This window comes from Podarcis liolepis, assembly GCF_965112155.1.
Source record: "Podarcis liolepis genome assembly, chromosome: 8".
Taxonomy (NCBI): domain Eukaryota; kingdom Metazoa; phylum Chordata; class Lepidosauria; order Squamata; family Lacertidae; genus Podarcis; species Podarcis liolepis.
Window position 1 is genome coordinate 14,673,561 of NC_139560.1, and position 23,971 is coordinate 14,697,531.

Below are 23,971 nucleotides of genomic sequence, written 5' to 3' on the forward strand. Positions count from 1 at the left end.
ATCAAACGTATCCATTCTGAAGGAAATCAGCCCTGAATGCTCACTGGAACGACAGATCGTGAAGCTGAGGCTCCAATACTTTGGCCACCTCATGAGAAGAGAAGACTCCGTGGAAAAGCCCCTGATGTTGGGAAAGATGGAGGGCACAAGGAGAAGGGGACGACAGAGGATGAGATGGTTGGACAGTGTTCTCGAAGGTACCAACATGAGTTTGACCAAACTGCGGGAGGCAGTGGAAGACAGGAGTGCCTGGCATGCTCTGGTCCCTGGGGTCACGCAGAGTCGGACACGTCTAAACAACAGCAACTTTATTCCACAATTCTAATCGCTCTCCTGCTGAAATATCTCATTTTGCAACCTCAGTGTCAACGAGGCATGCTTTGCTGCACTCATTTCAGAATTTCCTCCAGTCCCTTTTTTTTTTTTTTTTTTTTGCAAATTAAATGTTTCTTTCCTCAAAATAGCTGGCTTGTGGGGTACCGAAGCGCAACCTACCATTTTCCCGTCACCGCAAGCTTCATGCTTATACAGCCGCTATTTTTAACACGACGGCGGGACTCGGGGTTAATGGTAGTTTGGAGGTGCGTCTAGACAGTTGTGATGGAGTGGGGGAGATTCGAGGGAAGTACATGAAATATCCAGCATTGTAGAATGAGTGGAGATATAAACCTTCTCTTTCTGCTGAGTCCACAGCCGACTTGAGCAGCGTTTTGTTTTTGAGTTGTATTTGGAAGTTGCAGGAAATATCAAACACACACACACACCAAAGGAATGCAGACTGCAACATGTTTACTTAAGAAAGGGCTCACTAAAGGGAAGAGTAAGTGGGTTGCTGCTGCCAAAATAATGACATTTCTGTAATGCACAGAGGGATTTCACATACGAACACACATTTCTGTTTTCTACTGCTGCTCCCACATGCTAATTCCTGTACTCTAGTCCCCGTGGGAAAGCTCCACTTCACTTAATTTTATTCAGTTTTTGGTAACCGAAACGTCCAAACGCATGAAATGGTATTGTCACATGGGAGTTCCAGGCACCCACTAAGCAGATTCCAGTAAAACAATAAAAAAGGGAAGATGATGGTTCATTGCTGGTATTACTTATTGTTAATAAACAAATTGAATATTCTGTTTAATTTGCATACAATTTTCTTTGTAGATTGAACGTACACCACTCATTTATTTTTCTGCATGTAATAATTCATGGGTTTTATCCACTGCCATAACAGTGCTCAAATCATGTACGTGAGGAATGGACAGCTTTATGCTTAAGAGTCCCACTGGTGTCCAAACGTTTTTCAAAGAGGGCCAGATTTGATGAACTGCCACATGGGCCGGATCAAGCCCCCGAAACAGACTTTGGACATGCCTGGCTTAGACCTTTGTTCTTTCAATAGGAGACAAACTGCAAACAGTGACACCTAGTGACAGAACACAGTATTAGTCTTCCCATCGAGAAGCTACAGGAGACCTTCAAAAACAGCCACTTCCCAGAATTATCTATGGCAGAGAGTCTGGTTTTTTGTGTGTTTTTTGCTTGAGGGTTGCATTCACCCTAAACCAACCCTCTGGGGGCCACATGCCTATCAGTTGCCCCTGGAACCCTTTAAGCTGGGGCAGCACTGGATAGCTCAGTTGGTTAGTGCCTAGTGCGGATAATGCCAAGGTTGCAGGTTCGAACCCTGTATGGGACAGCTACATATTCCTGTACTGGACTACATGATCCTCGAGGTCCTTTCCAACTCTAAAAGTCTATGAATCCAACACTTCTAGTATTCAGAGGTGTACTGCAACACCGCTTAACCGGGGTGTCCGAACTTTTTAAAAAGAGGGCCAGATTTGATGAAGTGAACATGCATGAGGGCCGACCAAAGCTTTTTTTTTTTTTTTTACAAGTTTACCCCAAAGTTGTTGACCTTTTTAGGGATTTAACCCAAAAGTTGTTGAGCGTTTTTTAGGATTGGAGTTGTTGAGCTTAAGTTGCTAAGCTTTTTTTAAAATTTTATCCCAAAGTTGTTGAGCATTTTTAAGGATTTTACCCCAGGACATATACTGCCTTAGGGGCCGGATTAAATTGACTGGCAGGCCATCCAAGCCTCTGAAAATCTTAGAAACTGCGCTGCCCTTTGTCCAATGCTAAAAGCACACTCTGCTGGCTAAAGGTAGATCTGCACCCAGAGAAAATTCCAAGTTGCATTCAAAATGTTAATTGCATTCAATAATAATAAAACAATTATTACCCCTACAGACATCCAATTCATGGTGCAGCTCAATATGCAACACATTTTACGTATGTATGAAAATAAACAGCCTCTTTTCCAGCCTTGGGGTGTAAATGGTAATAAAAGAGCTCCCGGGTTCTGGTTAAGAACATTCAGATCTAAATGAGAATATCATTTGGCTATTATCAATTTGTGCTGGCTTAGGTGAGATCATTTATCCCACTAAACAAGGCAGCCGGTGGGTGCACAGTTTGGAATTACTGGCATCGTTTTTCTACCGATATCTTGACCCATTATTTTTTTGCAATTTGCTAAATTCTTTGCCACAAACATGAGTCTGACCAAACTGCGGGAGACAGTGGAAGACAGAAGTGCCTGGCGTGCTCTGGTCCATGGGGTCACGAAGAGTCGGACACGACTAAATGACTAAACAACAACAAATTCTTTGCCACAGCATTTGCCTTCATAGAAAGGAGCTTCGTAGTTCAGCTTTCCACATACAGTGGTACCTCGGGTTACAGACGCTTCAAGTTACAGACTCCGCTAACCCAGAAATAGTACCTCAGGTTAAGAACTTTGCTTCAGGATGAGAACAGAAATGTTGCAGCAGCGGCGCAGCGGCAGGCTCCATTAGCTAAAGTGGTGCTTCAGGTTAAGAACAGTTTCAGGTTAAGAACAGACCTCCAGAACGAATTAAGTTCTTAACCCGAGGTACCACTGTACTTGCTTTGGAGATATTGCGACTGAGCCTCCCAACTTTAGGCAGAATCTGCTGATCTGGATGTTCTAAGCAGTGTGGTGTAGTGGTTAAGAGTGGTAGATTCGTAATCTGGTGAACCGGGTTCGCTTCCTCGCTCCTCCACGGTCAGCTGCTGGGTGACCTTGGGCCAGTCACACTTCTCTGAAGTCTCTCAGCCCCACTCACCTCACAGAGTGTTTGTTGTGGGGGAGGAAGGGAAAGGTGAATGTTAGCCGCTTTGAAACTCCTTCAGGTAGTGATAAGGCGGGATATCAAATCCGAACTCCTCCTCTTCTTCTTTTATATTTCCCCCTTCTCACACACCTCTCAAAGCATCCTTACCCATCTACCTATTTCCCACCCCTGAGTGGCTTCATTTATGTCCTGCAGGGGGCTCCTCTGCCGATAGAAGATAGAACAATCTAGAACATGAAGGATTTCACAAGAAAAATGGCATAACATACCGGTAGAGTATGCAGAGGTTCCCGGAGTCAAACACTGGCATGTCTGAGAGCTCCTAGTCTGAAACCTGGAGAGTTGTTGACAGTCAGGGTAGACAATGCTGAGATAAATGGACCAACGATCGAGTCTTCCTATGTTATTTTGGCTCCTCTCAATATATATAAATATACATTTAATTTAATTTTTTTTAAAAAATGTTTTATTCCGTTCAGTACATTTTCTGTTATTTCCCCCCGCCGAAATGCAACCAGTACCATTAGTCCAACTTTAAACACCTGAATGCAATAAATAGGAATGGCGCTCGTCAAAAGGATTTCTTCGCCGTGAGTCAAAAATCAGTTCTGGCTGCCGAACCCTTGCACAAATTCAGGGAGAGAGAGGACAGATCCCCATCCAACATCTGGATTCATACTGATGAAGTCATCCAGGTTCATCTTGAAGTCTTTTTTAAAAAAAAGAGTGGGGGGGGGGAGAGATTAGTAGTAGTAGTAGTAGTAGTAGTAGTAGTAGTACCCCACCCAACTGGCTGGGTTTCCCCAGCCACTCTGGGTGGCTTCCAAAAAAAGATTAAAAATACATTAAAATGTCACACATTAAAAACTTCCCTGATGTCTTCTAAATGTCAGATAGTTGTTTATCCCTTTGACATCTGATGGGAGGGCGTTCCACAGGGCGGCTGCCGCTAAACATGATTAAACAACAACAACAAAGGGGACTGAGAGTGTCCTAACAGCTCTCAGACTACGGTTCTGAGGATACTTTGGTGGGAGCCAGGACTGTTTAAACCAGTGTGATACTGCTTGGGATGTGTAATGCAGGTGTGCCCATGCTGTCAAACAAATGACATGCTTTGAGCCTGCAAAGGGAATGTTAAGACAGTAGATGTAAGTGGAGTCTAAAACAACTTCTTACCTGCGGTCTCGATGCACGGGTATAACGGAGGCGGCTTTTGCCAGTTCCCGCTGGCATCTTTCATGTGGGATCGGTCAGAAGCAAACGTCTTCAGGTACACGTCGGCTCGAACCAATCGGACTTTTCTAAACAAGCCAAACACTTATGTGACGGGGATTGCATAGTCCGCAATGGAAACATCAGGGCTGACTCTGCTCCTAGTATTTTCAGCTACAGCTGGACCAAACATGGATCGTTAGGCATCAAACTCCTCAAATGTAGTTAACCGTGAACTGTTTTAAAAGGAAATCCACTTTAAACACGCAAATTACATTTTTGAAGTCTGGTTTAAATCGCAATGCAATGGGGCTTAACTTTCAGGTTAAGGGAGTGCACCCTAGGGCCGCAGAGCCCTATATGAGAATAAAGCCCCACTGATCACAGTTGGGCTTACGTCCAAGTAGAAATCATAGAATTGACCTGGAAGCAAAAGCAACCATGTGACTCTCTGTGACACTTTAAAAGACTAACAAGTGCACTGCTGCAAATGTTTTTGTAGGCAAAAACTTGCATATCATTGTATAGTTCCCGAAGGAGCATCTCCACCCCCATTGTTCAGCCTGAGGTCCAGCTCCAAGGGCCTTCTGGAGGTTCCCTCCCTGTGAGAAGTGAGGTTACAGGGAACCAGGCAGAGGGCCTTCTCAGTAGTGGCACCCACCCTGTGGAATGCCCTCCCACCAGATGTCAAGGAAATAAACAACTACCTGACTTTTAGAAGACATTGGAAGGCAGACCTGTTTAGGGAAGTTTTTAATGTTTGATGTTTTATTGTGCTTTTAATATCCTGTTCAAAGCAGCCCACAGTGGGTGGGGTATAAATATATTATTATTATTAATTTACTGACAAAACAGGAGAATCTACATCAGTTGGTGCCATAGGATGCTTTATGGCAAGCATAGGCAAACTCCGGCCCTCCAGATTTTTGGGACTACAATCCCCATTATCCCTAGCTAACAGGACCAGTGGTCAGGGATGATGGGAACTGTAGTCCCAAACATCTGGAGGGCCGGAGTTTGCCTATGCCTGCTTTATGGTTATCGAAGGTATCCCATTCTTCCTTTGCCCCCAAATCGTTTACATCCACGATCTACAAAAATGATGAGCAGAAATATAAAAAGAGGAAAAACAAAAACATTTTATGATAATTCCACTTACCTGTATAGCATATATGCAAACTGTAGTTTGCTAAGGGTGCTGAGAGTTGTTAGGAGATCCCCCTGTTCTCTTCGCAGAGCTATAATTCCCAGAGTTCCCTGAGAAGAGGGACTGGCTGTTAAAAACCTGGGAACTGTAGGATCGGGAGGAGAATAGGGGGTGCCTAACAACCATGGGCACCTTAACAGACTAGTTCCCAGGGTTCTTTGGGGGAAGCCATGATGATTTAGAGTGGTATGATACTGCCTGAAATGCAAAGTGCAGATGTTCAGCAGAGGCCAACTAAACCTGTAATGTGCCATGCCAGTTCTGAGTAGGCCCAAATCTTGGTTGTTACTACAGTTGCACAGGCAATGTCTGCCCTCACCTTTGAAATTCTGGATGAATAACGCTGTCTGATTTAAAAGCCTTTTCAATATAGGTGTCGATGGGGCAAGGGAAAGGCAGCAAAGTATCGAGGTCGTAAATGAAATTCTGGTCTCCGCTGGCCACATGAAGCAGAACAACATGATAGTCCTGTAAGTAGACAGTATTACAACTTCTTAACTGTAAGAATCTGTGACAAATGGCTGAGAGAAGTCTCCATCTAGGAATAAAACGATTCAAAAACATATACAATCAAATTTTTAAAAATATTTTTTTTAAAAAAACATTGCATTTTTCCCCCTCCAAGAAATCGAGTTGGTGTAGTACACACTTTGAACCCTGTGGTCTAACCACCGAGCCTCTTGGGTTTGCCGATTGGAAGGTCGGCGGTTCGAATCCGCATGACGGGGTGAGCTTCTGCCAACCTAGCAGTTCGAAAGCATACCAGCACAAGTAGATAAATAGGTACCGCTGCGGCAGGAAGATAAACGGCGTTTCCATGTGCTCTGGCCCTCGTCATGGTCAGCAGTTTTTAGTCATGCTGGTCACATGACCCAGAAAGCTGGCTGTGGACAAACGCCGGCTCCCTCGGCCTGAAAAGCGAGATGAGCGCCACAACCCCATAGTCACCTTTGACTGGACTTAACCGTCCAGGAGTCCTTTACCTTCTCCCTCTCTTCATTTTATCCTCACAACAACCCTGACAGGTAGGTTAGGATGGAAGGCAGTCGTCAGAAGGGACTCCAAGGGTCATCCATTCCAACCCCCTGCAATGCAGGAATCTCAGCTATTGAATACCACCCAGTAGTGTCAGAATATACATTTACCTGGAAATATCACCAGACGCTGTTGAACTCCAGCTCCCATCAGTCCCAGCTATGGCCAGGCATGATGGGAGTTGTAGTCTTAGCAACATCTGAAGGTCCACAAGTTTCCCACCTCTGGCTCAAGGAGCACAAATTAGGATTCACATCATACTGCATTGCCTAGTGTGTTGGACATGGACACACAAGACATATATTTAAATTCCTGGCAAGGCCATATTTCATTGACTGGCCTAGTGCGTGTCACATATTTGAATGAGGCGCCATGCCAGTTTTGAGTAGGCCCAAATCTTGGTTGTTACTATAGTTGCACAGGCAATGGGTGAATTGCATTAGAATTAAGCACTTTAAAACAGGCCTCTAGCCTAATACTGGGTAAAATCTAGACATATCTACAGCTTTTTAACTGTGGGTTATGCAGGGAGGTTGAAATGGGGTCACAGAACTCACTTTCTCTAGAGCGACACCTTTTTTTAACACAATGGGTGCATTTAAAAAGAAAATAAAAGTAGCAGTAACAGTTGTTAGCAGAGGGACCAGGATAAAGCAGACGGAGTCCAGAGAGAGAGATGAAACAGGTAATACTTTACCGAGGTAAACGGTACAAAAACAGCATATGAGAAGAAAAGAACAGAGGCATTTGTCCTTCTTAGGTCAGGCCTACACAGGGGGGGAAACGCCTTCAAAACTCCATTTCCAGCAACAGTGGAAGGGGCAATTGTAATATTAAACAAAGAAAGGAAGCTCTGAATTTCCTCACCCAAATCACAGGTTGACCAACCATGCCTGCTTGCTGCTCCCAAAGAGGCACCTGTGAATTACAGAGAACAGGTGACTGCATTTCAGTACAGTAAACCAACATAAAAGAGTTCAGATTGCCATTGAGTTAGCCTTTAAAAAAATATTACCTGATGCAGCTAAGATTTTTTTTCATTGGAATACAGGATGAGACCCAAATATCCCCATGCCGAGTGCCTGAAAAGCTCTTGAAGACCCAGGGAAGATTTGCTCCTAACATTAATGTAGTTAAGCCATTTCTAGTTTGGCATTTCGCAGCGAACCTCAGACTCACGCCCTCCCCTCTCCACCTTCCAGGGTGGCTGTGATGAGCCGATCGAAAGCTTCTGTTCCCACTTAGATTGAGCTCATCTTAGCATGTTGTCCAAACCCTAAACTGCGGTTCGTACGTTCAAGCAAGCTAGTTTCATCATCTGTGCTCTGAAACTGGCTGAACAAATCATAGTCAGTATCAACTAAAACACTGAATTGGTTTGAAGAGAACACACACAGTGCATAGGTGAACTATTGCTCCCACAAGATGGGAGCAATCGACACCAACTTGGGTGGCTTTAAAAAGAGAACTGGACAAATTCATGAAGGATAAGGCTATCCATGAGTACTAATCCTGATAGATATATTCTGTTTCCATGGCTGGAGGCATAAATACTCCTGAATACCAATCGCTGGGACACCCACAGGTCTGGAGAATGCTATTCCGTTCAGATCCTGTTTGCATCTGTCATAGGTGCTTTAGCTGAGATACGTGCATTCCAGGGGGTTGGACTAAATAATAATAATAATAATAAAAATAATAATAAAAATAATAATAAAAATAATAACAATAATATTTATACCCCGCCCTCCCCGGCTAGAGCCGGGCTCAGGGCAGCTAACACACCAATAAAATTTCAGTAAAAACCTAATAAGAGGGGGGAAAGAAAAAGAAAAAAACCAGTTTAAAATACAGGTTAAAATGCAATTTAAAATGCAGCCTCATTTTAAAAATCAAAACCGTAAGGGGAGGGAAACATAAGCGTCAGACTGAGTCCAAACCAAAGGCCAGGCGGAACAGCTCTGTCTTGCAGGCCCTGTCAAGTCCCACAGGGCCCTAGTCTCTTGTGACAGAACGTTCCATCAAGTTGGGGCCAGTACTGAAAAGGCCCTGGCCCTAGTTGACACCAACCTAACCACCTTGTGACTTGGGACCTCCAAAATGTTGTCATTTGTGGACCTTAAGGTCCTCCGCGGGGCATACCAGGAGAGGCGGTCCCGTAGGTACGTTGGTCCTAGGCCGCATAGAGCTTGGAGTCCCATCCAAGTCTACAATTCTATGATTCTATCTGGTTGGCCACTAAGAAAACAGGAGGCAGAAGTAATGGTCATGGGCCTGATCTTCGTTGTCTTTCAAACCCTATTTCCATTTGGCCTGTTTACTCAGAAGAAAGTCCCCTTGATTTCAGTTAGGCTTACCCCCAAGAGAAGTAGGTATAGGAATCCAACCTAAAACAACCACCAGGATCCTATTGCATGCAATAGCAAATAAGCCACTTAAGCTATCACATATATTCTATAGAACCCAGCTTCTGATGCTGCCGTGGCAAATGTCATTTCGCATTTCAGAATCGGTTCAAAATGCCGCAACTCACCATCCTCCTATCATTGGAAATGAAAACCGCATAAAATTCTTCTAAAGGGTATAGATTCTGGTTTCGGATGTATTCACAAAGCTTCCACACATTTTCCTCACTGTAACAGAAAAAACAGATAAACACAACCTACTACATTTCCATTCCACGTTCTCCCCAGTAATAAAATTTCAACATTGCATGCATTCAGTGATATTGATTATTAGGACTTTATGTTGTTTTTTTAATGGGGAACCTTTCCCAGCCTGAGAGACCCACACTCGCTTCCGGACAAGATTCTGAGGTCCACTTGCTAGTGGGTGTTTGGGTTCAGAGACAAAATTGGTCTAAGCAATGAATATAAGATTTTGTTTTATACAGTAGGCTAGCTTCCACATAGGGAAGCGGGTGGCGCTGTGGTCTAAACCACAGAGGCGGGGGCTTGCCGATCAGAAGGTCGGCAGTTCGAATCCCCGCGACAGGGTGAGCTCCCATTGCTCAGTCCCTGCTCCTGCCAACCTAGCAGTTCGAAAGCACGTCAAAGTGTAAGTAGATAAATAGGTACCGCTCCGGCAGGAAGGTAAACGACGTTTCTGTGTGCTGCTCTGGTTTGCCAGAAGCGGTTTAGTCATGCTGGCCACATGACCTGGAAGCTATATGCCGGCTCCCTCGGCCAATAAAGCGAGATGAGCGCCGCAACCCCAGAGTCGGCCACAACTGGACCTAATGGTCAGGGGTCCCTTTTCCTTTACCTAGTTTCCACATACAAACGCCCACCTCTATCCTCCATTCAGGCAAGCAGGATGCACTATCAGGGTTCAAAGAAACATTCTGACCAGGCCAAAATATTTGGGATGAGAAGCATGGGCAGTGAGGGAGAGTTTCAAGGATCAGACTGAGGAAAGCAATTGTCCCCTCAGGGCAATCGAGACCCACAATTGCCCCAGGGTACTTGAGGTTCCCCAACCCATTCTTTACAGGGTTTATCCCTCATTCCACTTTCATGTCCCACTCTGAAAAGCTTGATCCAATCACTTTTTAAAGCACGTGTTTAATGTAATCAGAGCCCTTCTTATTTCTCCCAGTATCTATGCCCACTCCAAACACACACTTTTGATCCCAGGTATGCTGACGGACGCCTGCTTCTTGGGAGAAAAGCAATGACAAACCTAGACAGCATTTTAAAAAGCAGAGACATCACCTTGCCAACAAAGGTCCGTATAGTAAAAGCTATGGTTTTCCCAGTAGTGATGTATGGAAGTGAGAGCTGGACCATAAAGAAGGCTGATCGCCAAAGAATTGATGCTTTTGAATTCTGGTGCTGGAGGAGACTCTTGAGAGTCCCATGGACTGCAAGAAGATCAAACCTATCCATTCTGAAGGAAATCAGCCCTGAGTGCTCACTGGAAGGACAGATCCTGAAGCTGAGGCTCCAAGACTTTGGCCACCTCATGAGAAGAGAAGACTCCCTGGAAAAGACCCTGATATTGGGAAAGATGAAGGGCACAAGAAGAAGGGGACGACAGAGGATGAGATGGTTGAACAGTGTTCTCGAAGCTACCAGCATGAGTCTGACCAAACTGCGGGAGGCAGTGGAAGACAGGAGTGCCTGGCGTGCTCTGGTCCATGGGGTCATGAAGAGTCGGACACGACTAAATGACTAAACAACAATAACAATGCTGATGGAAGTTCATAACTTCCCAATGAAATGTGGGGTGTTTGCATGCAGTGATCAGGTAACCTCAAGGTGAGTGAACCTATGTCAGCAAGGCAGGTCTCGTCATCTGGGGAGGTCATTTCGGTGCTATTAATGCAGCAGTTTGACTTCACGCCCAGAGGCGCGCTCCTTTGTCTCTCAAGACAGACAGATGCCAGCATCAATCAACTACAATTTTCACAACCTCCGGCCACTAGCTGTCTCAACTTCCTGCACTGGCGTTAAGGGGAAGATTTCTGCGGAAGCAATTCTCCAGGAATCAACTTCGGAGGGGCTTCTAATATTTTGGAGAGCTCCCGATATTCTGGAAAAGGTTGCAGCAGCTGCTGCGATCCTCTCCAAAGCTGCGATGCTCTAGAATTAAGTGGTCCTTATGTCCTATTCTATTCGGATCATTGCAGCAATCGCCTCCTCTCCCCCCGTGTTGCACGATTTCTTACCAGTAGCAACCGGTGTAGACGCAACCGGGCCGAGCAGGCACCGCGGGCTCATAGCCAGCCGGCGCTGCAGCTGCCGCATCTGCAAGACCCGGCTCTGCCTGATCCATTCGGACCCTCACTCAGCTAGCAAGGGGGAAGGTTGTGCGGGGCTCATTTCCCGGAGAAAGGCTTGGTGCATTTCGGCGCCGCTGCAGCTGCTTAGACCCGGGAAGCACCGCGCGGCTGCGTGTGTTGCAAGCAAGTCCTTCCCCGGGAAACGCGGCAGCGTTGCAAAGATTGGAAATCCCAGGGAAGCGAAGCTGTGCACGGAAGGGGGAAGCCTCAAGCAAAAGCTGGTGGGAGGTTTCAGGAAAACCACCTTGGCCTTGCTAACCCCGAGCCTTGCTTTGCATGCTGTTGCTGTTGCTGGGGGGCCCGCCCCAAATAAATTCGTCACCAAAACTACCGTAATCTGTATGAAACTGCCTCTCAAAGATACAGTACTGCGCCCCAGGCTGCTGCCCAGCCAGTCTAGTGAGAACACCTGCCCTGGGTGCAGGGATGCAGTCCTGCACAATTGCACACAGCGGGTCTCGCTTCCGATGCAATTTTTTTTTTTTAAAAAAAATATTTATTTATACCCCGCCCTCTCCTCCTCAGGGCGGCTAACACCAATAAAATTACAGTAAAAACATAATGGGGGATGACGACACACAATTTAAAATACAGGTTAAAATGCAATTTAAAATGCAGCCTCATTTTAAAAGTCAAAACCATAAGGGGAGGGAAACATAAGGGTCAGACTGAGTCCAAACCAAAGGCCAGGGGGAACAGCTCTGTCTTGCAGGCCCTGCAAAAAGATGGTCAAGTCCTGCAGGGCCCTAGTCTCTTGTGACAGAGCGTTCCACCAAGTCGGGGCCAGTACTGAAAAGGCCCTGGCCCTAGTTGAGACCAACCTAACCACCTTGTGACTTGGGGCCTCCAAAATGTTGTCATTTGTGGACCTTAAGGTCCTCCGCGGACCTGTTGAGAAGCGCAACGACGCACCATGGGAACTCAAGGCTGTGTGCGGGTCAGCGGCTGCAGAAACAACAGAAAAGCCTTATGTGGCCCTTGCCTCTACATTGCAGGGGTTTGGACCCAAGGGATTCCTTCCTCCTCTACAATGCTGTGGTTCTGAATGTACTGTAGTCCAATCCAGGAAACTCGATTCCGTCCTGAATTTGCCAGCTTTTAAGATTCAGCTGGGCTGTTCTCATTTTTGCCATTTTCAGATGTGCACCCAATGTTTATTCACAATGCATGATCCTTCGTTTAAGTACGCCTGGCTAAAAGGGCGTTCAGTACGCTTGCATTTCCACCTTCTCATTAATCACTGAGTTTTATTGGTGCTTTTACTGCTAATTTTAGAGGGGTGGAGTTGTACATATTCAACTGAGGATATGATTTCCTACTGCTGTTTTGTACGCTGCCTTATGAGAAAACTTGTGCTGCAATATTTTAATAAGTAACAACACATACATTTGTATTGTGGAGCCCAGTTTCATGGGGGAGGGGTAAAGACCCACTTTATCAAATAGGCACTAGACTATTAATGGAGAGCAAACTTTTTATCATGAGTAAAGGGAGGTGTGTTGTGTGCTAGTATTTTTAGGAAGCGGGGCCAAAACCGCAGGAATGAACAGCACAAATTAATCCAGTTAAATGCATAAGATCCAATCAGCGCGGATGTGGCCCATTCTGGAAGGGAGGAATATGCAGAGCATGTCAGTACCCTTAAGTGCTTTAATAGATAAGAGGTCAAATTCTTAGTCGATAAAGAGGTGAGGAAAACCCCGCCCTCTTCCTTAAGGGAGCGAAAATCTTGCAGGTCTTGTCTGGGGACGTGACCTGAGACCTGACTCGGGGCTGGAGAGAAGAGGCTGGTTTTTCATCCAGCAGAGGCGATCCTCTCCATTTGGGATCTGCTCCGAAAGTTACCTGGGATCTTACCGGTGAGAAAAGTCTTTTAATACGCTTTTGGGCAGGGCGTCCTTCGTGTTAAAGTCTAGGGCAACAGGGATGAAGGAAATGCAAGATTCCTGGGAAGAGCCACGTTTGGAAGAGCCTGCAGGATCAGGCCAATGGCCCATCACAATCCGATGCCCATGAGAAACCCAAAACAAGGCCTGAGCCCATGAGCCTCTCCTGCGGTTTCCAGCCACTGGTAATGAGCGTTAGGGCAACTTGTCCTCCAAGAATTTGTCTCACCTTTTAAAAGCCACCCAAGTTGGTGCCCCTCTTATAGGCCTGCATGTTTTATGACGGCGAGCATGCATTGCACATGCTTTTTTCCTATGTGCGTGCATGTTGTTGGCTTGGAAGCAGATCCCGTAAGCGGAATAGGGGGGGGGGAGGTGGGGGAGGGGAAAGGGTCTAGTTGTGCTGCTAGTTGTGCTGCTAGGCAGGGTTTTCTCTGCAGAAAAGCAACCGCCTCTTATTTACAGAAAAGCGTTTGTTTTCTTGCACTCCCTCGTTTGCCAGCAGCTTACTTCGTAGTAGTTGGCGGCGGATCGCTCCCACACGGACGGGATCTTTTAAAAAGGAGCCTGCTGGCTGTGAAAAAATATCACCCGTCTTTGCTCTGCTCTGTCTCTCCAATGTGCCGTTCCTGCCCACCGAGGTGACCGCTTTAAGGCTTTACGTCGCAATGCACTTAATTAGGATATGCAATACTTTGTGCCGGCGTTTGCGTTGCTGCAGGATAGATACCCTTCCAGCAAAAACTGTTTAGTGGCGAGTACAGATATAACATGCAATATAAAAAAATAAAAAATCGGGCAACGCGTTGCATTTGCAACAAGGGCTGCGCGCCCTCCTAGTTATTGCACAATGTTTATTTTGTTAATATTTTTTCAAGTTTGGCCCCTCCAAACCCACACACTGCGCCGCCTCTGCAAACTGGCCTCGGGAAGGCGCGGGATTTGAAGCGGGGGGGTGGGGGGTGGGAGGAGCCTGTGAGGCAGAGCCGCGCGCGCCGGACCCCGCCAGCCAATCGCTGCGCAGCAGCAGGACAAGCGGGCCCTCAAAACAACTTCGCGCGCGCCAAAACTGCGGAGGAAAAAAACAGCACTGTGTCCCTCCGCCGGTTTGGGACTACTTGTCCAGCGGCGAACTCACTAACCCTTAGGCTTTTTCTTTAAAAGTGTTCTGTAGTAAAAATAGGGAAGGAAGGGAAAGTAGTTCAGAGCCTATGAGGTTTGGCAGGAGTGTTGTATTTTCCTTTCCCGCCGTGAGGTTGAGAAGCAAGCGCTGAGGTGCGGAAGGTTTCGAATGGCGGTTGGGTGAAGCGGCTCCTCCCGGTTTGTGGCGCCAGAATTCGTCGGCGGCGAAGGAGCCTCGTCTGTGGCGGCCAAGGCCTCGTCCAGCTGTCAGGGCGGCGCGACGGGAGGGCCATGGTGATGCTCCGAAGCGGCTCGGGCGGCCCTAGCCGTCCAGGCCCGGGCGGCGCTCCCGCCGGCAGCAGCAACTCAGGCGGCGGCCGACGGGGCGCAACGCCGGCGTCTCCTTACGACGCGATGGAGACGAGCTCCGAGTTTCTCTCATTGGAGCTCCCGTCGGCTTCCTCGGCAGTGGCCGGCGGAGACAAGGCCCGGAGAGCCGTCGCGGTGAGGAGAAAACCGGCGGCGGGGGGGGGGGAAAGGCTCACCTTTTACTTTTATTAAGTCCCTTAGGGAGATTCAGGCTCCTCCCCCAGGCGGCAGAGGCTGTTTTATGTGTAATAAATTCATTATTATTACTATTTTTTTTAAAGTTGCTGGCAGCTGCTGCTTGCCACTAGAGGCTTTGCAAGCAGCTGCCCAGAAAAACCGCAGCGCGCGATAAAACCAACTCCAAAACAACGCAGCTGGGCAGCAAAAGTTTCATAACAAGCGGCGAAACGCTACATGAAAAGTTTCGGCCAAAAAACAAAACAACCATTTTGTATGTGGGGGTTTTTTTGGGGGGTGGGACCCCGTAGGGTGACCCAGAACCTGGGAAGTCGTTGTTTTGTAAATACTATTTATTGCTTTTTCCACACACCAGAAGCTACGAAGTCTTAAAAGTTGGGAGAAGGGCTCTGGATTAGAAACCGAAGTTGCCCATCTAAGTCGATCATCCTTTTCCCCACTCAGCCTGCTGTTGATAAGCACAGGGAACCCAAAGCGCAAAGCCATTAGTTAGACGGGGTTTGTGGGGGGCAAGCTTAATAATTCCCCTTTTGCCCGCCTCAGTCACCCATATTGCATGGTAGCGAGTGCCATGAGTTTTGAACCATGTGTCCCGAAACTCCCCTTACGATTCAGCTCCGTTGCATGACAATGCCTTCCAGCAAATTGAGCAATCCGCCCTTCCAGCTTGTCTTGGAAGCAGTTTCTGTAACAGCAGGCTGTGGACTTGACTTGCCCAGAGGGTATATCATTGCCTTATTCGTTTCCTATGTCGTGGAGAGATGTTTAGAAAGGCACTGTCCCTCCCTTTCTCTGATTCTAGCTATCTTTCATTGCCTGTACTCACCTTGGAACTCAATTGCTCCTTTAGAGTCTTTCAAACGTGCACCCCTCCCCCAATCCAGCATTGATCAAACTACAGAGGGGGGAGTGGGTGAGATGACAATAGCTTTTTTCTTGGTGATGCTAATGTGGCTGTTGGTTGGGAGTGTAGCCAAGTCAGTTCCACTGTGAGCAGACCTACCTGAAATCAATGAATGTAAGTTGGTAATGCCAATTACTTTTAGTGGGTCTATTGTGAGTTAAGGTTACCAGATGTCCCCGTTTCCCGGATTTACAGTCCCCTGACAAAATCTTATCATTCCTACTGAAGTTGAAAAGTGTCCCCAGATTCATTGAAAAAAATCTGGTAACCTTATTCTGAGTAGAAATTAATACAGCCCATGACCTAGCATTCAGGAGGGGTCTTGAGTACCAGTGAATACCTATCTACCAACAACTTGCCTTCTCTGAATTAATCTGTTTATTTGACTTCATCCTCCCTTGTGGTTTTGCATTTTCTGGGTGTCTTGGCTCAGATGTAATAGAGAAATAGTTATTGACTTTAAACCTCCAAACTATCACACACTTGTATTTTAATGTAGATATCATAGGGGACAGAATAGAACTGTGTGGGTCACGCCATGACTATAGTGGAGAACAGACCCAATTTTTCACTGGAACTTCAGGGTGTATGTGTGTATCTAACCATATATCTATCTACTTGTAAATACGTCCTTTTACTATTTGTGTACAGTTGAAGAGCATTTGTTTAATGCTTTCATCTCTTAATTTTCAATTGGTGTTTCATGCTCTTGTTAGTTGCCTTAATAATCCTTCCAATTTTACATACACCATGGGTGATCCAAAAGTATCCTTTCAATTCAGTTTTTCTATTGTAAACAAGCTAGTTTAATTTAGGCAGTACATTTAAAACATATAATGTGTGATCTTTGCTGGAGTGCCAGTCACATCCTTTTCAGTTAATGTAAATGTAATAGAGGAGCTGATATGCAACTACTAATCACAAAATATGGAGAGGTTTTTGGCAGTTGTTAATTTATATACCACTTACATGTCAAATTGGCTTTTAAATGGTTTACAACTATTCAAACATCCATAATTATTTAAAATACACAATAATATTAAAGCATCCTTGATTAAAATATACAATAACACAAAAAATTAAAAGCAAATAGTACAATGTGCATGTTCCTAATTGGTTTTTACTTCTTCAGGAGTTTTCTTCAGATAAAGAATGTGAACATTTACGTTCCTTAAGATCTATGAGGAAAAATAATCAACATTATTCAGACTCTAGTTTTGACAAAAGCGTGACAATGCTGAGTGAGAATGGTATTAACAGGAAACATTTTACAAGGTAATAACTTTTTCTACTTCTTGCAGATAAGTTTGTAAGATCATTTTATGTTCTACCTGTATTACTTGTAGCCTAGTTTATTAAGTCCTACACTCTTAAGTACCAGAGTTTTATACACATGCTGTGCTCCATGCAGAGTAAATTAGTGCTTACAAATCTGACTGCATGTAGAGCACCTCACATTGCCAGAACTTAAGTGGGCCCAGTTATGCTGATTGCTATTTGTATGCCATGCCTTGGAAATTGTCTGCTTGAGTGAATTTGTCCTTTGGTCATTGTTAGAGAAAATTGTGGTGTAGAAACTACAGCTTTTCTGAGGTGGATTTCAACTAAAGTTCTTGGCTGGATTGCTTGAGGATGATGGCACTGGCTTATATACTTTAAGATTTAAAAATTCACATCTTAGACTTTTTGAATGATCATACGTTTCTACTACCATCATGTGAAAAGATTATCTCTTGTAGGGTTTCTTGTTAACTAAGTATTGTGTATATGACATACATATCCGGACAGGCAGCCACTGCATCAACATATAGTGGGCCTTAGCTTACGATGCACCAGTGAATTGTGCCCCTTTTTGCTCCTCCCAGCTAACACTGAAAAGTAACCACAATCCATGGTCAAGTCTGAATTAGGATTGCAGTTTGTTTCACTGCAACAAACCACATTCAGTAAGCCCAAGAACAATTCTTTGCTACAGAATGTGTTCCAGTTTAGCTTCAGGTTATCAACTGTTTAGCTTCAGGTTACACCTGTTTGCCACCCACTTCCTGTTTGCCACTCATCTTGCTTCCAGTGGTGAGGGTATCTGGAGAAAGGTCTCAGGTCTAGTTCTTGACACACAGGCAGATAGATCCAGGAATAGACTGCTTAGTAGATACTGTTTTGTTAGTTGGGTAGAGCTTTTAAATAAGTACCTTGCACTTTGAACTGAAGTTGTATGTGATAGGGAGCAAATTCAAACTTTGATTATTATCCTACCTCCTGGTTCCTTTTAGCAGTCTTAACAGCTGTGTCCTCAACTAACTGGAACTTTTAGGTGTCTTCAAAGGCAGCCCCATAAAAGAGCATGTTGCAGTAAATCGTATCTGGAATTTACTGGAGAATTAATAACTGAGGCCAAGATGTATCTACTCTGGAGAGTCTGTAAATGGTGCTGTCCAAAATACTGTACTTTACGTGCCCCTGGAGCACTGGATGGCAATAATGGATTTATAATCATCCTCAAACTACACACCTGATTCTTGTGGAATAGGACAACCCACTCTAGAACTGAATGAACACAGTCTCTCTGAACATATGAACCAGCCACCAATAGTTCCTACACTGTGGCAGAATAGAACTTCATTGAAAATAAATTGCAGTGTAGCTATTATATCATTGAAAACTATTAAAATATTTTACATTTAAAATGTATTATTTATGTACTAAATACCCCAGAATTATACTGCAGCCTGTGGAGGGCAATCTCCACAGTTAACACAGAAATGTTGTAAGACTGGGGAAATAAAAATAATTTGGGTACTAGCGTGCAAAGCCCTAAACAGCTTAGGACCAGGGTATCTTAAAGAGCACCTCACTCCCTATAGGCTGCCTAGGTCATAGGGCTTCAGGGCTGACATTTTGGTGGTGGATCCCACTCTAGATACCATATTTATTTTTACTCAGAAGATAGCATTTAGCATAGTAGCCCCTGCATTATGCTACCCTTCTAGCAGAGGCAAGACCCATTGGTGGAGGTGAGAAGATTCTGACACTGGGTTTTGGCATACCATAAAAACTTTTATTTGAAGCATTTCTGGGGTGTTAATTTTATCTGATTAATTTTAACATTCTGTGTTTCGTTTTTAATGTTTGCTTTTCTACTAATCATGTAGAGATCTATGGTTATAAGCAATTTAAAAAACTTCTTAATTTTAAAGAAAGAAAGGCTTAGTGTCCAAGCAACATTACATTTTAAAATGATTTTGGCACTACCTTTTGTTAATTTGAGCTTTTAGAATTGATCTTTTTATAACTGAAAATTGAACAAATAAACAGGATTTCATAAACTATTCAAATTCTCAAGAGTGCCAGTCCTTATGAAGCTAAAGCATTCCCTCAAGCCTTGCATAAGTACAAATCTTCCTTTTGGGTGGTGGGAGAGAACAAAAATAGCCTAGTGAGAACTGAGCATGCTCATTGGGAAAAGCATATTGGCCAGTGGATGGGTGAAAATGGGAGTATTCTGGAAAAAGAACATGTTTGGAACCCTAAAGAAGAGTTGCAGGTCCCAGAGTTCAACTCAGTTCCAGTACTGAGCCAAATAAAAATTGGTGAAATCTTAACTTTGAATCTGTTTGTTTCTGTGCAGGCAGCTGGCTAGACAACAAGCAGATAAAAAGAATGAAGATTGTGAATACGGTAAATCTAGTAAAATACAAATCTTGTGAATTATAGAAATGTAGAGTTGTAAAATGATCCAGTGCACCACTGATACCATTCAACCTCCTAGCCTGGGGAAGGTTGACATTTGTGTACCTTTGCAGTGGAAGGACATTCCATAGCTTTCATAGGCACTATGTTCTGCTGTAGTAAGAATGATCTGACCTAAAACTATGCCACTTATCAATACCTATTGCTCCTTTTGTATTTTTAGAGATAGGGTAAATGAATGTGTCCCTTTAGGCACCATTTCAGAGGGCCCCTCTACCCTTGGTGGCTTACAGAGGGGACAGGGCAGCGGTAACAGAAGGTGAATGGGTCAGAATAGCACTTTTGAACAAGGGGAGTTTCAGATTTTTTTAGGGTTGACACTAAATTTTAATGTTTTCTTTTGGTAATGAGAGCCAATTGCTCCTGGATTTGATTTTACTTTGCTCCCAGAAATACTGCATCCAAACATCAGTTTTGAAAAACCTCACAGAAATACATGATTAACATAAGAAGTACCTAGGACTACTGCATAAATACTAAACTTATTTTTGAAACAATTCTCAACGCCAAAGAATAATGCCTAAAAATCTGTTCTTTATGTAAGCCAACAGACTAATGAAAAGAATGTTTGTTTGTTTTAAAACATAGGAACTGTAGTTCGTGTCACTAGGTCTTTGAAAACAGGAATAAATTCGAAGTCTGGTGAACATGTTGCAGAAGAAAATGGGGATGTTGAAGTCCGCCGCAGTTGCAGAATTAGGCGAAGCCGCTTTAGTACTATGAACCAGTCCGTTTTGTTTGACAAGCTTATTACAAAGTAAGGACTTTTTATAGTGTCAAAATGTCTTGAGAAAGCATTTTCTTGAACAACTGTGGTGGAAATGAAAATTTTGTGAAAGACATGGTATTTCCCCACTTTTAATTTCTGATTGCAGCTTCTTGTATTATACTGGATAGCTCTATAACTACAGGAGCAACTTCAGGGATTAAAATATTCTGTAGTGGAAAGAGGGGACTTAATAGTTATGTTGAGTATGCATGCGGCTCTGCATAGTAGCCTGTTTATGTTATTTATTGGAGTGTTTATATTGTTACTATAGTCATAGAACTTGTTGCTAAAATTCAGTTTAAAAGATCCTGCCCTCTGTCAACCAACCAGGTTTATATCGTAAGTTCAATATTACTATTGTTATCGTTAAGCTTACAATATAAACATGGCGGACGAAACTGGGTGGGAATTTTTATTGAATTTTACTATTTTGGTGTTGTCGTCTTCCATTATTACCATATATTTTTATTGATGTGAAATGTCCTGATGCCAAATATGATGAAAAATAGTATAGAAGCACTCAAAATATGAGTAAATCTTTTAGTTCAACCTTAATGCTAAATAAAAATAAACATTCATTAACACCTATGGATTCATGCTCTGATTTCCCACTCAACCAGCAACTGCTTCAATGGTTTCTTAGTTTTGTTGTAAGATAGGGTGTTATCTTTGTGATTTCTGCTTGAATAATAGAAAGAAAGTTCTGCTATTTCACTTTCAGGTGGGACTGTAGTAAAATTCTTTTATCTTGCTGCCATTCATTTCAAACCTTGCACGCGCACACACATATATTAAGCTAGTTTCATATTCCCATAACCTGTTAGCGCAGCACCGCAGCTTGCTCTGTTTAACTGATTTTTGTTTTAAAATATTTTTCATGTTCTGTTTGATTACATCTTGCACTTTGTCAAGCACTGCAGAAGCTGTACTACAAAAAATGGATGATATGAAGAAGATGCGTCGGCGACGAATGTTGGATTTGGAAGATCTTGGAGTGTTTAATGATGGAGAAGAGGTACATGTATATACAGATTGTGTAAAAGAATAATTTCTTGCTATTATTCTTTCTTTGTTAAATATGTATTTTGCAATTTTAACTTCATCTTTGTTTATACCCTTAGCAAGAGGGATGGAGATGGAAAGCTTAAACATTTATTCCATAGTGTTTTGCTACTTTTATTGGAGCTGGCCTTAAAGCTGATAGTTTCATTGCATGTATGATACATGTCATGGGATGACTTGAATTACATGTTTTCACTTGTTATTATTAGGAAAACCTTAATGTGTACTCAAGAGGAAAACCAAAAAGAGCAATCCAAAGGATTGATGAAGAAACCACTGATAACCAAGATGGAAGTGCAGGTTATTGTTCTACTTTTAACTTTTTAGAGCTATATTCAGTTTTATTATTTTAATACAGTGCAGTACAATTTCACCAAACCTTTAGGTTTTGAGTGGGTGAATTAGTATACTCCAATAGGATCAAAAATTATGCTTCATTTTGGAATCTCCCCCCCAAAAAATGTTTTTATTGTTTTTCAGTAAAACAAAATACAAATTAGATCAACATAACTTGTATACACAATGGGAAACCTTTTTGTTTATAGGAACATCCTTCACCTTAGACATTTAGAAAATGACAAGTGGAGATGGTAGTTAATTACTCCAAAAATCCATTTAGTTTGTAGTCCTAAACTCACAAAATTTATTGGGATTTCTGAGGAGATGCTATTACAGCAGGCATCCCCAACCTTCAGCCCTCCAGATGTTTTGGACTACAATTCCCATCATCCCTGACAACTGGTCCTGTTAGCAAGGGATCATGGGAGTTGTAGACCAAAACATCTGGAGAGCCGAAGGTTGGGGATGCCTGTATTACAGTCTCTTAAAATAACAAATCGTAATAGCTTTTACTGTAGTGAAGCTGTTATTCCTAATCCAAGATCGATAGTGTCTAACTGCACTTACAGCCCTAGAATCTGTTGTAAGTCAAGTAAGTTTCTTTAAGCTAAAGAGAATTCTGTTATTTAGAATCTTCAGAAGAAGGTGAAGACCATGAAGATGGAGAAGATAATCAAAAGCGTTACGACCTTAGACAGCGGAAAACAGTTGTGCATTATCAGGCCTCACCAGAAAGTAGGTGTCCGCTATACCATCTTTCCCTGGAGTTTATTTACCGTTGCATATTTTATTTGGAAAGCTTCGCTATTTTGGTATATCAACCCCTGTTCTGTTTTTGCTTTGTTTTGGTTGTCTTTACGTTTTGCCACACAATTATACATGTTTTCACTACGTGACTACCAGAAAATCTTCCAGTTTGAATGATTGAGAAGTCTTGTCCCAGAAATGAAAACACAAACTTAGTTCATGTTAGAACTAAACTTAACATAAAAGTGCGTGATATTCCAAAATTTTGACATTTTATATTCTCATCCATTAATATGTAAGGGGGAACATGTAACTGTTCTTACTTTGATGTTTGTTAATAGAACCAAGGCACCAGAGGAAGCCCAAATTGTTTTATCCTGATGCTGCTTCTCCAGTGAGACGAAGATTTTCCTTCAGCCCTGCGGGATCAAGGAGTCCTTATTGTAAGAAGATTAACAGGTTTGTTGATTTGTTGTGTATTAGTGCTCCAGTATTATCAGTGCACGAATGTTTTCTCTCCTCCTGACTTACTCAACAACTAGGCTATATAGTTTCAAATCAGCTGCACTTTCCTTCAGTTGTACTTGCTGTTATGACTTCTTCATCTATAGTAAATTGTGTAGAGCAAGGGTGGCCAACTCCCAAGAGACTGCGATCTACTCACAGAGTTAAAAACTGGCAGTGATCTACCCCCTTTTGGGGGGTTCAGGTCAAAGTTGTTGAGCTTCTTGGGGGGGGAGCCTGTGATCTACCACCAAACTCATCTGCATGCAGCTTACCCACTTTGCTGATACATGGAATAATTTGGATGCCTTAACTGGCCGTGTAAATTAATTGTGCAATTTTTCACAGTGACTACTTAACAGGTTTTGTCTTTTAATTAAAACAGACGAAAGCATGCAATTCACAATAGTGATTCTACATCTTCATCTTCTTCTGATGACGAGCAACGCTTTGAAAGGCGTAGGAAACGAAGTCGGAGCAAAGCATTAAGCAGGTATCCTGCAACTTTTGGACTCAGAATAACAATGTACATATACATTCTTATCTAGCTCAGTGGTTCCCAAACATTTTCCCAATAGACCTCCTAAAAATTGCTGAGGGTCTTGGCAGACTACTTTTTCTGCCTATTGTGGCAGTTATAATGTGTTGTGCTAGGTCAGGGTTTCCCAAACTTTGACCTTCAGCTTTTCTTTCTTTCTTTCTTTCTTTCTTTCTTTCTTTCTTTCTTTCTTTCTTTCTTTTGTACTACAACTCTCATCATTCCTAGCTAGCAGGACCAGTGGTCAGGGATGATAGGAACTGTAGTCCAAAAACAGCTGGAGATGCAAATTTGGGAACCCGTGTACTAGATGCTGCATGATTTTTAATGTTACTTTTACAGGCACACCACAAACCACCTGAATTTAACTTAAAATCACGGTTTG

The 23,971-nt window shown here is 43.4% G+C and overlaps 2 protein-coding genes across 4 annotated transcripts in view; one reads left to right on the forward strand and one right to left on the reverse strand.

Moving 5' to 3' along the window:
* Positions 1–3,601: 3,601 nt before the first annotated feature.
* On the reverse strand, positions 3,602–11,729 carry NTAQ1 (N-terminal glutamine amidase 1). 2 transcript variants are annotated; one of them, XM_083517058.1, is made up of 6 exons: positions 11,285–11,718; positions 9,149–9,248; positions 7,483–7,533; positions 5,900–6,048; positions 4,338–4,462; positions 3,602–3,867 (listed from the first exon to the last, which is right to left on the reverse strand). In XM_083517058.1, exons 1-6 carry the CDS (start codon positions 11,389–11,391, stop codon positions 3,761–3,763), a joined length of 639 nt encoding a protein of 212 aa, XP_083373184.1. In that variant the 5' UTR covers positions 11,392–11,718; the 3' UTR covers positions 3,602–3,760. The 2 variants fall into 2 exon arrangements, with proteins under 2 accessions (XP_083373184.1, XP_083373185.1); XM_083517059.1 differs by lacking the exon at positions 7,483–7,533 and having other exon boundaries at positions 11,285–11,729.
* Positions 11,730–13,111: 1,382 nt separating this feature from the next.
* Positions 13,112–23,971, forward strand: part of ATAD2 (ATPase family AAA domain containing 2) — a 29,049-nt gene continuing 18,189 nt past the window's right edge. The window contains exons 1-9 of one of the 2 annotated variants that reach the window (XM_083516512.1): positions 13,112–13,257; positions 17,010–17,152; positions 19,506–19,555; positions 20,216–20,384; positions 21,309–21,411; positions 21,668–21,758; positions 22,428–22,532; positions 22,886–23,003; positions 23,434–23,541. In XM_083516512.1, coding sequence (XP_083372638.1) covers positions 17,058–17,152; positions 19,506–19,555; positions 20,216–20,384; positions 21,309–21,411; positions 21,668–21,758; positions 22,428–22,532; positions 22,886–23,003; positions 23,434–23,541 — 839 coding nt within the window. In that variant the 5' untranslated portion in view covers positions 13,112–13,257; positions 17,010–17,057. Of the gene's footprint in view, positions 14,911–17,009; positions 17,153–19,505; positions 19,556–20,215; positions 20,385–21,308; positions 21,412–21,667; positions 21,759–22,427; positions 22,533–22,885; positions 23,004–23,433; positions 23,542–23,971 lie in introns of both variants that reach the window. The other variant, XM_083516511.1, reaches the window with a different exon arrangement.